This window comes from Acomys minous, assembly GCF_964271855.1.
Source record: "Acomys minous genome assembly, chromosome: 19".
In the NCBI taxonomy this organism is placed as follows: Eukaryota; Metazoa; Chordata; class Mammalia; order Rodentia; family Muridae; genus Acomys; species Acomys minous.
Window position 1 is genome coordinate 61,879,975 of NC_140499.1, and position 17,407 is coordinate 61,897,381.

The following is a 17,407-nucleotide window of genomic DNA, read 5'->3' on the forward strand; positions in this document are numbered from 1 at the left end:
CACACACACACACACACACACACACACACACAGTCTTGCCATTAGCTGGAGGCAGAGGCCCTGCTAAGCCAGCGATGATGCGGCCAGTCTCAGAGGCTGCCTGCCCCCATGCCCTGCCCTGCCCTGCCCTGCCCACTGCAGCTGCTATGTCTGGCTGGGAACAGAGATCAGCTCCAGCCTTCACTGGTCCTCTCACTTGCTGGACTGAGTTGGTTTGGTCAGTCACTCATTGGGACTTTTTGTCACTTACATGTAAAATTAGGGCATCGGTCCTCACTCTGCCAATGTGGTCTTGCCAGCTCGTGCCAGGGTTCTGTGACTAAATGGCCTGTCCCCTGTCGTCTTCCATCCATTTGCTTAGCAAAGGTTCAGTGAGTAGCAGGGATGCATCGGTTAAGGCACTTAAAAGTCCTGGCGTACCCAGGAATGCCTGTCGTACTCCTGGATTGGCCATTCCCCTGCTGCCAGTGACACTATGGTGGCCCAACGTGTGGCAGATGAGGCAGAAACAGAGAGGCCAATTCGGTGGCCCCTAAACGGTCTGTGTGAGAGGACAAGGAAAGCCAGAGTCCTCCTAGTCCGGGACTCTCTCTAAAGCAAAGCTGACAAGATTTGATGGAGCCAGAGAAGATGCAGTGGCCCACCCAGAAGTCAGTGAGACCTGGCAGTGCAGAGAGGCAGGGCTCTCCTGGACAGCACTCCCTGATGCCTGCTTTCCCTCTGGGTCTGTGCTGCTGTCCTTGGCGCTAAGGCAGAGCCCCAGGTGGGAGGCTCCTTCCTAGGCAATCACACGCCTCCATCTGTGTCACGCACAGAAGCCTGATAGCTCTTCCATACTCTGGTAAGAGAGGCAGGCCTGGAGTGATTAGGCTTGATTCCCCGGAGACAGAACCGGGACAGGATTTGCTCAAGGTCACAAAGCCATTAAGGTATAAAAGACAATCTTTGGGTGTTCCGCCAGTCCTGCCAAAGCAAATCTTTCTCGAAAGACTGTCATGGCGTGGCAGCTACCAGGCACTGTTCTCACTCACTGAGCAGGAACTCTGTGAACCCGTGTCTCCTTTTACTGGAAGACAGGGGACAATGTACTGCGTGTACTATGGGGAAGGACCAAGAATTTGTGGTCTGGCCCCAGAGCCTGTGGTTCATTTCGACGCCAAACAGGCCGGGGCCTTCTAGCAGGACAAAGCCAGAACAACAGCTGGATAGTGAGGGAGCCTTTGGTAGGGTCAGTGGAAGAGCTCCGGCTACCAGGAGAGCTTGAGCTAGGTCTCGTAGGATCAGATAAAGGGGATCTGTGGGCCAGAGGCAGACGTGGTGGGACCAGAGAGGTGTGCACAAAGCCATCTTGGAACACCTGGGATGGCCGGGGGGGGGGGGGGGGGAAGGGGGGGCTTAGAAAGCATCATGAAAGAGAGAAAAGAGGAAGGCCAGCTACTGAAGATGCCAAGGGGCAGGATGACTTGAGGAGGACAGCACAGTGGGGTCCAAGGTCACCCCTGAATAGATGCATGCTGTTGAGTTCTTCACTAGAGACCTGAGCAGGAGGACCCCAAAACAGTGTCTGACTATGAAAATCTGAGCGTGAGCTACAAGTTGAGGGCAGTCATCCATTTGGAGGGAGATCTGCAGAAGGTCTGGCTTGATTCTTGTGACATTCCAACAAACAAACCAGCCCCAGGACAAATGGCCGGAGCCACCACATCCCTCCAATCCATATGGAAGGACTCCTCAAGAGAGTGTACTTTACACACGTGTCAAAACTCTTTTGGAGACGAAGGAAGAACTGCAATCGCGTCACTTGGGCTCCGTTCCCGTCACCCTGTTCTGGAACAGGTCGCAGCCAGTGGCTCACGAAGCTGGAGTTCTTCTTAGTAATGGAAACCAACTCCCAAGCTCGAGGAATTTGGCAGCCGCCTTGACGAGAGTCAGTCGGCCGAAGACAGCGGCTGGAGTCTCTCTAGCATGCTCCGCCGGCGCTTCCTTCAGGATGGCGCAGGCGCAGCAGAGAGAGGAGAGAGAGCCATAGTCATGCCACAGACGTTTAGTGAGCACCTACTACATGATCGGTCTGGAGGTGGTACCCAGGAAAGGCTACGAAGAGAACTGTTACGTAACCGTAGGGCTAATAGGCCAATGGAACAGTACAGAGAACTCAGAAATAGCACCACATCCACACGGAGGAGCACAGAAAGTCAGGGGGAGGAAAGCCCAGATGAACTGCCGAGAGTCTCCTGATCTCGGGGAGGGAGGGGCTTCCTGAATACCACACAAAGCGCTAAGTGTAATGAAAGTGGAGAAACACATGTCCAAAATGTCCTTTAAAGGTGTCTCAGCAGGTACAGGCGCTTGTCAAACCTTGAGCTCTCGTGTTCTGGGTGGCCTTCCTTGTTAATTAAGCCTCTCGGAACATGTACTCAGACACACAGAGAGGTGGCTCCTTGCTGGCTTTAAATCCTGTTGAGGTGACGGTGGCGGTGAAGCATCTTACTTCATTAAAAAAATTGTCACGTGTATTCTTTTTCTCCTTGAGATTTTTGCTGTTTGCTTGCTTTTGAGACAAAGTCTCTGTCCCACACTGACCTTGAATGCGCTAAGTAGCTCAACTCTCAGTCACTCTGCTCCAACCTGGGGTCTATAGGTGCGTACCACAGTCCAGTGATGTCTGTGCTGGATATCAAGGCTTTATGCACGTTAGGCGTCTTAGTTAATGTCCTATTGCTGTGAAGAGACACCATGACCAGGACAACTTATAAAAGAAACCATTTACTTGGGGGCTTGCTTAGAGTTTCAGCATGCTAGTCCATGCCCGTCACTGCAGGGAACATGGTGGCAGCAGGCAGGTAGCCATGGCACTGGAGCAGTAGCAGAGAACTTACATCTGACCTGAAAGATAGGGGCAGCGAGGATGACTGTGTTTGATGTGGGCTTTTGAGACCTTAGTGTCCGTCCCGCATCCTCTAACGAGGCCACGCCTCCTCATCCTTCCCAAACAGTTCCACCAGCTGAGAACCAAACATCAAACATATGAGCCTGTGGAGGCCGTTCTCATCCAAACCGCCATACTAGGCAAGCACTCCCCAGCCCTTTGGCTGCTTTTATATTTGATGTGCATGGCTGCAAACACTTTAATATTTAATTATTTATTTGCTTGTTTTGTTTTGACATAGTATCTTGCTGTATAGCTCAGGCTGGCCTCTGAACTCACTACAGCCCTCCTGCCTCAGACTCTGGTGTGCTGAGATTGAAACATGTGCCTCAGACCCAGCCAGCTTCTGGCAGAGATTTTTAAGGTCTGTGTAATGCTAGCTCCCCTTAACTTCTCAGTGTCTGAAGGCATCTGACTTCCACGGTTCTGCCAGAGAACTCAGGTCCCTAAAAGTCGTGCGTGGACCATGCACTTTTGACAGCTTTCCTTTCGAGCACTGTCTGCTCACTTCCAGGGTGGAAGGTGAAATCTGGCTCTCCCTGTCTTCCCCTCTGCTCTTCCTGTCCCCAGTCCCTTTACAATTAGCCCCGTCTTATTTTGGTTAATCCTGAAATCAGTGTTCATGTTACTTACTCAAGACTAATTTGACTGTATTCATAGTTGGACCCTGTAGTAAATTTTGATCATTTTCTTTTCTCCGCAGAACTTCTCGTCTTCTCTAGAGTTGTGAGTTATCATTTGTTTAGTTTTATATGTACTTATCACTAGTTAAATCCCAAACTTTGCCGTCTGTCTGAACTTCTTGTTGGGAAATCGAGGCTTCTCGGGCTGTCTTTTAAAACTGTCTTCCTGTGACTGGGCCCAGAACCCCCCACCTTCGGGCTGGTCCCCCACAGATGTAGCATGGTGCTCTGGTCTTTTCTCTTCTGTGGGGCAGACTGCTCTAACCTTAGTCTTTTTTATCCTTGCCTTTGGAGAACCCAACCCCACTGTGCTAGCTAGTTTTGACGCAAGCTGAAGTCATCTGAAAGGGGGGAACCTTAATTGAGAAAACGCCTCCATGCTGAGTAGTGGTGGCTCACACCTTTAATCCCAGCACTCAGGAGGCAAAGGCAGGCGGATCTCTGTGAGTTCGAGGCCAGCCTGGTCTACAAAGTGAGTCTAGGACAGCCAAGGCTTACATAGAGAAACCCTGTCTTGAAAAACCAAAATAAATAAATAACTTATTAAAAGAAACAAAACTACAACAAAAAAGCAAGAATGACAGGGCAATTAAAGCCATCTTCAACTGTCCCCAAAAGTTCCAGGTGCCCAGGGCCTTGTTACAGGCAACAGTGGAAGGACGTCGCCACCACTGATGGTTTGGGACTGGGTTTGAGGGCAGTAGGCGGCGGGCAGCTGCCGCCATCTTGCTCCCTGCCTTCCTTGATGCTGTGTTCCATCTTTTCAAGCTTCCTGCTCACCACAGACATGCCCAGAGAGTCTCACCCAGAGTGGGAATCCAGAATTGCCTCCAAACCTTCTGTTTGTCCAGGTCAGAAGGGGACTGAGCCCCTGTGCACATGTCCTAAACCTTCCCAATGCTAATACGACTCTTTAGCAGCTCATGTGTGGTGACCCCCCACACCAGCCGTACAATAATTTTGTTGCTACTCTGTAACTGTAATTTTGCTACTGTTATGAGTCTTAATGTAAATATCTGATATGAGACCCCAAGGAGTCGTGATCCACTGGTTGAAAACCACTGTTCTAGAGCCTTGTCAAAGGGGGCGGGGCTGTCTTTACTCTCTTTCACACTCAACTGATGCTTCAGTGCTGCCTTTGTTCTTTTCTATTGCTGTAATAACATACCCTGAGGCAGATAACTTATAGAATAAACAGTTTATTAGGGCTTATAGCTTTAGAGGGTCCATCACAGCAGCAGGCAGGTAGGCAACAGGCAGGCAACAGACAGACAGGCAGGCAGCAGGCAGGGAGGCAGCAGGCAGGCAGGGAGACAGCAGGCAGACAGGCAGCAGGCAGGCAGCAGGCAGACAGGCAGGCAGGCAGGAGGCAGGGAGGCAGCAGGCAGGCAGGCAGCAGGCAGACAGGCAGCAGGCAGACAGGCAGCAGGCAATAGGCAGGGAGGCAGCAGGGAGGCAGGCAGCAGGCAGCAGGCAGGCAGGCAGCAGGCAGACAGGCAGCAGGCAACAGGCAGGAAGGCAGCAGGCAACAGGCAGGAAGGCAGCAGGCAGGCAGGCAGCAGGCAGCAGGCAGCAGGCAGGCAGCAGGCAGCAGGCAGGCAGACAGGCAGCAGGCAGACAGGCAGGCAGGCAGCAGGCAGGCAGCAGGCGGGCAGGCAGGCAGCAGGCGGGCAGGCAGCAGGCAGGCAGCAGGCAGACAGGCAGTAGGCAGGCAGCAGGCAGCAGGCAGGCAGGCAGCAGGCAGCAGGCAGCAGGCAGACGGCAGACAGGCAGACGGCAGGCAGCAGGCGGGCAGGTGGGCATGGCACTGGAGCAGGAGCTGAGCTACAGTCACAGGGCAGAGAGTGCTAACTGAAAACGAACCCTTTAAAACCTTAAACCTCACCTGGAGGGATACAGCTCCCACATGGCCACACTTCCTGTCTTAGGTAGCGTTACTATGTAATGAAACACCGCGACCAAGCAGCTTGGGAAGGAAAGGGTTAAAGGCGTATACTTCATCATCACTGTTCATCACTAAAGGCAGACAGGACAGGAACTCAAATGAGACAGGATCCTTGGAGGCAGGAGGTGATGCAGAGGCCATGAAGGGGGTGCTGCATACTGGCTTGCTCACTGTGGCTTGCTCAGCCTGTTTCCTTACAGAACCCAGGGCTGCCAGACCAGTGATGTCCCCATCCACAAAGGGCTGGGCCCTCCCATTTCAATCACTAACTATGTAAATGCCCTACAGACTTGACTACAGTCCAACCCCATGGAAGTGGAAGCGTTTTCTCAATTGAGGCTCTCTCCTCTTTGGTGACACCGGCTTGTGTCAAGTTGACATAAAACCGTCCAAGACATTTCCTAATCCTTCCCAAACAGTTCCACCAACTAGGTACAATTAATCAAATATTTGAGCCTGTGGGGAAACATTCCCACTCAAAACATCATGGGTGGGTTTGGAATTCTGGTCTCTCTTGACTAGAAAGAATTACAGTTTGAATTTTTTTTTTCCTTTAGACTTTTTTTTTCTTTTACTTTATATTATGTGTATGAATATTTTGCTTGCATGCATGTGGTGCCTGTGGAGGCCAGAAGAGGGCGCTGGATCCCTTGGACTGGAGTTACAGATCGCTGTGAGCCACCCAGTGGGTCCTGGGAACTGAACCTGGTTTCTCTGCAAGAGCAACAAGTGCACCTAACCACTGAGCCATCTCTCCGGCCTCGTTTTCCTTGAGCTTTTTGGCAGATGTATCCCAAGGCCCTTCTAACTTCCAGTGTTCCGGGCAGGGGGCGGGGTGGGGAGTCAAAAGTCATTATAACTTGTGATTTCTCTACTTGGCTTTGACCTTTGCCTCTCCTGCTAACTCCTGGTCACAGACTCCCTTAGGCTCGCCTTCTCTCTCGTTGGGAACTTCCACAGTAATGTGCCTTGCTCTGTGTGGGTCTTTGTGCCGGCGACTTTGGTAGAAGCTCAGCTCTTCAGTTCCGGGGAAGTTTTTGGATGATCTTCAGTGATGACCTCCGCCACTCCACCCCACCCCCACCCCCCCCCCCCGCCCCTTCCCCTACTCCCCAGCCCTCCAGTTCTTCCTTTCTGGAACTGTTACCTGAACCAGCAGGCAGATTATCAATAGTCTCATATTCTTCCCCCCCCCCCCCCCCCCCGAGACAGGGTCTCTCTGTGTAGCCTTGGCTGTCCTGGACTCACTTTGTAGACCAGGCTAGCCTCGAACTCACAGCGATCCACCTGCCTCTGCCTCCCGAGTGCTGGGACCAAAGGTGTACACCACCATGCCCAGCTTCCATGTTCATTTTTATTCTTTCCATTTTCGGCCATTTGGAGATCCTGGTCGATTTCTCTTCTAGCTCCATTCAATTGGCTTCCTCTGGTACAGCACCCGATCTTATTTTTCCTTCATTGAAAATAGATTCTTCTCTCATACAGTGCACCCCAGCCACAGTCTCCCTGTCTCCATTCTTGCCTCCTAGGCGCAATGTCTTATTCTATCTCCCTTGCAATATTAATTTTTAGGTTCCTTCCCCACCCCGGCCCCTGACTAGCCCCTGCCCAAGAGTTCTCTGGGAATTGAGCTGTTTGATCCTGATTCCTTTTCCTCTGTTTTTAGTGGCCAGTTTCGGCCTCTCTTTGTGCTTCAGGCTTTCTGCTGGTGTCTAGAGGTTCCTGGTTGCTCGCTTATTTTTTTTTTTTTTAAATAAGGGACTACAAACTTAATTTTAAGATACCATGTAAATATAATGAGACAGCTCTCCAGCCGTAGTCCTTGGTGGCTCTTACTCATTTTGTAATATTAGGTAGAGAAGAAAGACAGGCAGACAGACAGACAGACAGATAGACCATGGTCAGCCCTGAAAGGGAAAACCAGCAATTATAGTAAATACTCTTGAGCTGAAAGGAAAGCTTCATCTTTTCTTCCTCAACCCATAAAGAAAAACATGCAACTACTTTCTCCCCGAAATTCTCTATTGCAAAAAATAGCATGAGACTAGTACATGTGTGTGAGGTGTGTATATGTGTGTGACGTGTGTATACATGTGTGTGACGTGTGTATACGTGTGTGACATGTGTATACGTGTGTGTGACGTGTGTATACGTGTGTGTGACGGTGTATACGTGTGTGACGTGTGTAAACCACTTAAAACTGTGACTAGGCCTGGAGCTGCTCTCTCCCTCCCACAGCCCTGAATCACCAGCTGATTGCTCGCTCATCACTTCCTGTTGGTGAGTTGTTGGGCTCTGTCTCCATCACAGCTCTCCTGCCACAGCAGAGCACCGGCCCCCAGCAGCAAGGCCGGGTCAATTGATCTTGGCCTCTCCGTAGCCCTACAAGAGGAGGAGGCAGCTGTCGGGCAGTGGGTGGTTTTGGTTTGTTTGTTCATTCATTTTAATATATGTGGAATGAAAAAGAAACCCATGAGAGTATTTTAAAAATCATAGAAAAAGAGCAGTTACACATCGTCCTTTAAACGTTCTGTTTGTTTGCTTCCTTTGTTCTGTTTTTGAGACAAAGTCTCGGTATCTAGCCCTGGTTGTCCTGCAAGTCACTGTGTAGACCAGGCTAGCCTCCAGCTTGCAAGAACTCTGCCTGCCTCTGCATCTCAAGTGCTGAGAGTAAAGGCGTGAGCCACCACACCCGACTTGCCCCGTATGTAATTCCCCTTTGATCACTAATCTCTGCACCCCCAAATTCATAGACAGGTAAATTGGACAGTGTGGTGCTGAGGGCAGGTGGCAGCTCAAGAACACCAACGTGAGCTGTAAGATTTGTCAGAAAATGGCCTTAGGTGCTCAGGCCCAGCCAAGCCGTCCTGAGTACACTACTGCGCTGCCACATACTAATCTCAGCATTAAAGACGCCTCACTGTTTCTCCAGGCACCTGCAAACACACTCCCTACCTGGAACCCGGCCACTGTAGGCTTGTGGGCAGCTGCCTCGTGCTCAGATGGCGATGGCAAAGGTCTTGTGCCTTTGTCAGTGGCCTTAGGGTAGATTTTTCGTCCCAGTGTCACACGTGCTTCACGACAGTCCTGAGAATGCCTTACTAGACCTTCCTCTGGTGTCATAAGTCCTACCTTTTCTGTCTGTCCTTCCCAATAGATGCAGTTTCTGCTCGTATATGCTGAGCACTTACTCTGGGCTCTGCACTGCGCTGCGCTGCTGCCGCCCATGGGCAGATAGGGACACTGAGCCCCAGTTCCAGAGGATCTGACACACTCACACAGACACACATTTAGGCAAAACACCAATGCATATAAAATTTTTTAAAAAATGAATTATTAAAAGAAACAAAACAGCAACAAAAAAAGCAGGACTGACAGGGCAATTAAAGCCATCTTCAACTGTCCCCAGAAGTTCCAGGTGCCCAGGGCCTTGTTACAGGCAACAGTGGAAGGACGTCGCCACCACTGATGGTTTGGGACTGGGTTTGAGGGCAGTAGGCGGCGGGCAGCTGCCGCCATCTTGCTCCCTGGCTTCCTTGCTGCTGTGTTCCATCTTTTCAAACTTCCTGCTCACCACAGACCTTCCCAGAGAGTCTCGCCCAGAGAGTCTGTATTCCCAGACTCCACCAGCGAATTCAGAATTGCCTCCAAGCCTTGTGTTTGTCCAGGTCAGAAGGGGATTGAGCGCCTGTGCACATGTCGGAGACCCCTGACTGTGGAGTCGGCTTCAAGACAGGCGCAAGCCATAATGGGCTCCCTCTACACACACAGGAGATGCCTGTCTTGAGACCTATCACTGTTGTTGGTGTGTGTGTGTATTTGTGTGTGTGTGTGTGTGTGAGAGAGAGAGAGAGAGAGGGAGAGAGAGAGACAGAGAGAGAGAGAGAGAGGTGGGGGGAGAGAGAGAGGAGAGAGAGAGAGAGAGGGAGAGAGAGAGAGAGATATCTTCAGTCCAGGAGCCCGTGATTTCAGATTAACCATATCCACGTACATTTAGAAGGTCAATTTAGAAGGAAATTTTAAATTTTATTCCTGCATGATTTCATCCGAAGCTATCCTACCAACAGTAAAAAGGAAGTCTAACAACGCCTTCATTGTAGATGGTGACAACACATTTTGCTTTGGGGATGAAGCTGCTGCTGCAGACAGGACCTGGGTGGGCTCGGACATAGTGCCTTCAGGAGCCCAAAGAGAGAAGTCGCGCTGTCGCCATTGTGTCTTCCTCAACAAATATCCCATTCCTCCCCCTCTAGATGGTCTTCCACCACCTCTGCTTCCACACGTAGTGGTTCCACAGACTAACTCCTGTCTTCCCCCGGCAGGTACCACGACCAGCAGGACGTCACTAGTAACTTCCTGGGTGCTATGTGGCTCATCTCCATCACGTTCCTTTCCATTGGTTATGGGGACATGGTGCCCCACACATACTGTGGGAAAGGTGTCTGTCTTCTCACTGGCATCATGGTGAGTACCACCTCCGCCCAAGACCCTGCCCTCGAGCTGTTGCGAGAGCGCAGAAGGGTCTTCTTGGGGAGGGGAAGGCGGGTGCTAGTCACCAGGCAGCCATACCGACCCCCTGCATGTCAAAAGGCAAGCGTGAACTGCACCATCCAAGTTTTTAAAAGCCCGCCCCCCCAAGTGAGCTGGAGTTGAGTGCTGCTCCGACCACTCCCCACCCCCCCCCCACCCCCCAGCCCCCGCCTCCACTAACTGCCAGCGAGCATCAGGCTTGCGATTTACCACACTCCTTCCTGCAGCACAGGTTCCACAGACCAGTTCTGATCAAGTTTAGCTGGGGCTCAGAAATAGAACCCTGAGCCAGCCTGGACAGACTTGTGTCCTGGATGGGGTTGGCCGCTGGCTTGACTCCTGGTTTGCCCACATGGCTCTGGGCCAACTCTTAATTTTCTCAGGCTTTGTCTTCCACACTGGCTATCTGACAAAGCCAACAGGTCTCTAGGCACCCAGCACCAAGGTCCACTTTTTCCCACCCTCAGCCAAACGCCTCAGGATCTAGGGGGCTCTGGGACACATGTGTTCCTGCCTTTTGCTGGGCATGTGTGTGGTGCGTGGAAGGAATGCGGTGTGCGAGTTAGACAGAGGATATATATTTTCACTATCGCCTCACTGTGGCCTTTGGGCCAGTCACTCAGCTGTCCCCTATGGAGCCTGCACTCCTCTGGGTAAAATAAAACTGGGTACATGACTGCCCTCCTTACTGGCTTGTGAGCCCCAAGAAATAAGCGATGTGACAGTTCCGGGTAAGCAGTGAGAGTTGTATCTGTCCCCACTTTGGAAGCAACTGGAGCTGGGGAGTACTTTAGGGGTGGGACAGGCAGTGTCCCCCTTTGGTGTCCTATGTGGAGTCTTAGCATCAATGCCAGATTTCCGTCATTCGGCCCACGTGAGACCTTCTTGGAAGAGGAAAGTACCTTCAGAGAGGGTGCGCGGCTCTGTCTGGGGGGCATTGAGGACACTGCAGGGGAGACAGTGCAGATAGGATGCTTGAGACCTGGGTTCCAGTCTCCATGGCTGACCCCCCAGATCTCTCTGGGCACTGTCTTGCTCTGCAGCCCACCCTGTTGTGTTGTATGGACACCTTCCTTTCAGGGCTCCTTTGGTCTCAGCCCCTTTGTCACCGCTCCGAGAAAGCTGGGCAGCTCCTCAGCTGAGGCAGTGACCTGGGTCCGCAGAGGGAATGGGCCCAGCTAACCTCTGTCGAGGGAGGGCACACTGTCCCTCTCTCCTCGGTCTAGTGGCTGATGTGGGTCATAAGGAGCCAGGAGGCCACTAGGAGCAGAGGAGACCCCGGGGCTGTGGATGGCTAGCCACAGCCTCCTCTTCTTCCCAACGGGTAAGCAGGGCAGGCCCATGTGAGCAGGCAGCCTTGAAGCAGCCGGTACTGACAGAGGCATAATGCCAGGCTGGGATAAAGCATGGTAAGTGTAAGGCCTTAGAACAAACACCTCCCATCGTTTGGTAGGAGGTCTGTCTGGCGCGACTCCAACTGTCACCAGGAAACCAGGCAAAGAACCTTCCTACCACAAAAGGGCGAAATGGCACCTGCTGCAGCTTTCCTCTAAGACTCCTGGAGGGGGCTTCGGGCCCCACCCCAGCTCTCAGGCAGGGTGCTCAGAGCTGCGCTGCCAAGAGGTGGACAAGAGCCTTGGTTATTTTTAAATGCCAGCCATTCTCCCTCTCAGCATGAAGCCCTGCCGTGCCCCATCCAAGAAGCTGCCCGCGCGCTTGCCCACTGTTTCCCAGGCTCCCTGGCGTCATGTCGCCTGGCTTTTGCTCTAAAGCACGAAGCCTTGACTAAAGACCCAAGACCCTGGTTCTCTGTGGGCGGTGGTCCCCCTCAACGCCCCCCCATTCCTTCCCCACCGTGCTTCCAGCAGCTTTTGTGACTGCCTGGGCCCACAGTGTTCCTTGTGGTTTGCAGTGGGATCCAAGCAGGAAGAGCCAGCAGGCAAGGGACCCCACACTGCCCTTCTGTATTAAAATTCTAGCACAGGCTTTTCCTGGGAGTGCTTTGCATAAAGCCCAGCTCTGGGGGAGTATAAGCCTTTGCCCACAAAGGCTTTAGCATGGGGCGTTCCCTTTGTTCACTGTCAGTGTCTTCACCCATATTAAATGCCACTCACTCTGGAAGCCTGGTGGCTCCCGCACCCCCACCCCCACTCAACGTGACTCTCCAGCTGAGTCACCCCTTTCTAGGGGCTCACGTTACTAAGGCGCACCCCTCCCCAACATGATGTATATCTCCTGATTATTATTCCAAAGGCCTTGACTAAAGGTAAGGCTTCCTGTTTGGTTACCATGGACACCATCAAGGCCAAGGCAAGGGCTGCACAGGAAGGGAAAGGGAAGGATTTAGTGTGCCTGCTGCAAATGGCCTTAATCATTGTTTTCCTTTGGCAATCCAGCAACTGCATAATTATCCACCATTAGGCAGGGCATATAGCTGTCTGGACAACTTGACACTGTTGGCACAGGCCTGGAGCACTTGAGAGTTCACTCATTAACACAAATCTACCTTGAGTTCCAGCATCTCCCCAGGAGGAATTTTTCAGGGCACTTTCCAACATAGTTAATATCCAGTACCCAGAATGGAAACATGGTTTTTTGGGTTTTTGTTTGTTTTTTGTTTTTTTGGCTCTGCTTCTGTGAGGGAGCCTCAGTGTCCCCCCAGAAACTTTGTGGTGGTGACTTCACGTCAGTGATTTCACTTCCCAGGTCTAGGTTCACCCTCTCACCCTGATGTAGGCTGTGGACAAACAGGCCTTGCACCTGCCCTGTGGGACGGTGAGCTTTCCCCAGCAGTGTCCTGTGATGTGCCTCTGGAGCTGATGGAGAAGAGGTGACACAAACCAAAGTGGCATTGGGAGCAGTGCAGGGAGGGCTCGGCCAGACATCTGCTTAGAGCCCTGTCCAGTGCAGCTCTCCGCAAACACCTTGCTTTCAAAGCTGTTGATGGTAGTTTGGCTGTTTCACGGGATCCGCTACGGCACCAGGTCGGCCGTAAATGCTCCAGGCTGCCTTCTTCTGTTTGTCATTTTCATTTATGTTTTATTTCCTTTTATGCCTCTTTAGTTAAGAACACCTCATACTCCCCCCTCCACCCCCCCGCCCGCCCCCACCCGCCAAGCCCTTTGGGATACTTGTTTTTCCAACATCTAAGATTTTCCAGCTGGACATCTTTCTTGGAAACCAGAAGTGGGAGGGCCCAGTGTGGAGCAGTTGGGGGCCAGATTTGGGTCCAAATCTGTTGATGCCTTAGATCTGTTCACCCACCCACCCTCCAGCAGCCACGCCTTCTCTGGTCAGTCTGTGTCCCCCACTTACCTTGTACCTTGTTGGAGGTGGGTCCTGTCAACCTCTGTGGGAACAGGACTTGGGTAGAGTTGACCTGAAGATTCCTGCTGATGACAGTAGATTCTGGTCTGAAGGCAGAGGCTGAGTCCCACGCAGATTTGCTCCTCACTCCAGTCCCACAGAGGTCACTACAGCAGCCGCCACCTTTGCCAGCCCATCCCACCGCTCTCCCTACACGCCCCTCTGTCCCCTCTGTCCCCTCTGTCCACTGGCCAATACTGAAAGCGCACCAGCACACCATGAACTCCCACACTGGGGTTAAGCAGGTTGCTGGCAGTCCACCTGCCACACCAAGCCGCATAACGGCCAAATCTCGCAAACACGCCCAGGTGGTTAATACCACCCTGAGGTCACTCTTCTAAAGCAAGACATATTTCCAAGGGAACACAAACCCGTAGGAACGGGCATGCCCACGGCACTTCCTGGGTGTCCCCTAAAGGCTGAGCGTTCACCTCTGACCTTGCTCTTCTTTTTTCTCACGCTCATCAATTGTTCTTTTCCATCTTGTCCTCCATCTCCTTGCTCTCCTTTCTTCTTCACTCATCCTGGAAAGGGCCAGCAGCCTGGGGTTTGCGCTCCTCACGCCGTTCGCTGAGGGTTGTTGATGTTTGGTCCCCCATTCATTCATTCACAAAGCTGCCTCTTGATAGGCATGACTCGCTCTGGCACCATCATTTATGATCTCCATAGTTACATCCGGGCAACAAACTATCTAAAGGAGAGCAAAGGGTGCTGGGAAGACGGCACATTGGCTAAAGACGGAATGACAAGTCTGATGACCTGAGTTCACTCCCCAGGACCCGCAGGTAGAAGGAGAGAACTGACTTGTTCCCTGTTGTTTTCTGACTTCCACATGTGCACCTTGGTGTGTGTGCCCATACACACATGCGCGCGCGCGCACACACACACTCACACATACACACACTCGCACGCACGCACACACACATGATTAAATGTAATACATTTTCATTATAAATCATGCATAGCCACTGAAGTTGGAATGATGCTAAGATGATGGCATCCTCCAGAGACAAATCTATGAGGGAGTTGTTTACATTTTTAGGTTGAATGAAATTGGGCCCTGGGATTTAGGCTACTTTGCTCTTTGCTGCCTCAAAAAAAAAAAAAAAAAAAGGATTTCTCCTGTAAGATGGGTGTAGCTCCTCAGTTAACGCACTGCACTTTCTGTTAGTGTCTCGGTAGTCAGCCAGCCTGGTTGTGGGCAGGGGCTGGAGCTGCAGGCCTCCTGAATAGACCCCCAGCAACTGGGCCATGACCAATTGTTTTGATGATTTTCCCCAAGATCTGTGTAGCGAAAGGGAGACTCGCTCTTCCGATGTCACACCCCAGCATTCCAGGGTGATTTAAGTGGGGTTATTTCTGGACCTAGGGGAACCTGGGGAGAACCCTCTCCCTCTGATGTTCCATTTTTAATGCTGGGACACATCCTTCTTTTTGAATGTTCCGCATAAAGGAGACAGATGACGCTGGCTTTGCTTAGGGGTGGGGGCATGTATCCCCCCCCACCCTGTCCAGGACAGTTTCTTTTAAGTTATTTTTGCTTCTTGACAGCCTGGCTAAATTGATTACAGCTACAGACTGAGCTGTCCAATTGCCCACATCCTCTGAAAATTGGGCACAAAGTCTCCAGCAAGTCACAGATGCCAAGAAAACGCAGCTATCCCCAAATGGACTAGGAAAATGGGGCCAGAAAAGAAAAGTTCACAGATTGGGCGCCGTGCTTGGATTGGGCGGCTGGTCGAATGGACAGAGCATCACATGGCTGTGTTAATGGAACCCTTGCAGAGAGCTAGGAGAAAGCACTGTCACTTTCCACACCCACGTCCCACACAGGATGGCCTTCATCGGCAGGAAGATGGCCTTCGGAGGGGTTGCGAAACACATTTGTCCCAAGTCAGCTATCGACTGTGGCATTTCTGAGAAATATTCTCCTCATTTGTCACACATAGTATAAAGCCCAAAGCTTACATCCCAGTAGGTGGATCCGTTCATCCCAGCATCTCAAACTGCTAAGCTGGGCTCTGTGCTTTACTTTGTGGCACAGGGGGGACCTGAGTCCTCCACCTCTCTCCATAGGTGCTGGACAGAGTGGTGCCCCTGTTTAGAGAGAGGGCAGTGGTCTGTGAGCAGAGTCCAGGGATGGCTTCCATGGGCCACTAGAGAACCAAGCACAGGGATCCTGTCTTCCTCCCTCAGGACTCACAGGCCACCAAGCAGCACGGAGGAGAGTTTTGTAAAACAGAGACACACCACTTTCCTGTCCCCGCTCTCTGCTCAGGCAGTTACATGCAGGAAAGGCAGCCCTGCCATTCTGTGGCTCAGCTGAGGCCTGCTGCTTGGCTCCTCGCTGCTGTGCTCTCCTGTCATGGTTGGGCTGCCTGAGCAGACTAGGAACATTATTCTGGAAAGGCTGAGGGTATTCTTCCGGGTCACTTAAATCCTGGCCACAGGCAGAAGCATTGTCACCTTTAAAATCCCCTGTGTTTCTGAATGCATGAGGCTCCTTCTGAAAGCTGGTCCCTTGTGCTGAGTCATACATAGCCTAAAGCCTCTAGGAGAAAGATCCATACATGGGTCAGGTGCTGTAGTCAGTGCCCATCAAAGTGTTCCCTGTGGGAAGCCATATTCGTCTTTGGCCTCTTTATCTGGCTATTTTTCAGGACTCTCAGTCTCCAGGTGTGGCTTGCACACAGCAATCCACACAAGGGGTTCTTTCCCCTAGGCCTGCTGGTGTGAGTTTGGGACACATAAGACAGACAGACAGACAGGGAGGGCCTCCTGTCTGTCACCTGCTACACTGCACAGGAGCCTGACTAACCAAGGGTTTAACTCACACAAAGACTCTTTCTAACCATACGACTGACCATAGAACTGGCCAGTTCTATGAAGAATCATCCCCTGCAGGTTATCCGGGGTCACAGGGCAAAAAGCACTGCAGACTCCTTCTCTGGTGGGGATTCCAGGGTGCAAGCAAGGTTTCGGCAAGCTTTATGCCATGTCTTGCCCAGTCAGAGACTCGGGGTTTATACCAGTCCCTTGAAATGCCCACAGTGAGCCTGGGTGGGGCACACCGAGTCTCTTGCTTTGCCTCCTAACTGTGTGTTCTCTCTCTCTCTCTCTCTCTCTCTCTCTTTCCCGGGGCCCTCCGATGTCCTCCGGCAGGGTGCAGGCTGCACTGCCCTTGTGGTGGCTGTGGTTGCCCGAAAGCTCGAACTCACCAAAGCAGAGAAGCACGTTCATAACTTCATGATGGACACTCAGCTCACCAAACGGGTAAGACGCCGCATGCCCGTGCCAGCGTGTAGGTTCACAGCTGACATGAGAGCTGGTTGGAAAGAGATCGGACAGCAGGCGCGGCTTAGCAATCCTCCTCTGAGTGCAGAGTTAGGAGAGCCTCAGCCCAGGCTCTCAGCCCCTACTCGATGCCTGAATCCCAGCAAACCAGGCGAGCCCACCTTTATGTCACTGCATGTTTCAAGCAACCAAATAATTTTCCTGGTAATTAGATCAATAGCACACGGTGAAAGAAGCTGCCTCCCTGCCTGACTGGGTCAAAGCAATCACCCAGCGCGGTGCTATGTTTCTGTCTATGCTCAAATAGTTTCATGATTCTCACTGAGGGGAGTAGAGGATCTTAAAATTATACTGGAGATATATCTAAATCCAATCCCTTTTAAAAGTCATTTACAGACATTATTCCAGTAAAGTCCACACCCCCCAAACATTGTTGCTCATCAAAATGTCACCATCCGGTTTTCTCCTTTTGGGCTGTCTGGATAACGGCTCTCACTTGTACCCTTATGAAGGCAGCCTAGGGAAGAAGAGAAACTGAAAACGCAGGAATGGGGTGATCAGCTGCTGCCCAGATACTCCCACTGAATTGTCAGAGAAAAGGAGGCCCATTTGAAAGCTGGCACAGAGATCCCAGGACGCAAAAGGCTGAAGCAGGAGGAC

The 17,407-nt window shown here is 51.8% G+C and overlaps 1 protein-coding gene across 2 annotated transcripts in view; it reads left to right on the forward strand.

Moving 5' to 3' along the window:
* The window catches only part of KCNN3 (potassium calcium-activated channel subfamily N member 3), a 161,228-nt gene that overhangs the window by 114,775 nt on the left and 29,046 nt on the right, over positions 1-17,407 (forward strand). For both annotated transcript variants that reach the window (XR_014776890.1, XM_084769482.1), the window contains exons 4-5: positions 9,880-10,021; positions 16,616-16,726. Coding sequence is in view for 1 of the 2 variants with exons in the window: in XM_084769482.1 (XP_084625608.1) it covers positions 9,880-10,021; positions 16,616-16,726 (253 nt within the window). In the remaining variant the exon portion in view is untranslated. The remainder of the gene's footprint in view (positions 1-9,879; positions 10,022-16,615; positions 16,727-17,407) is intronic.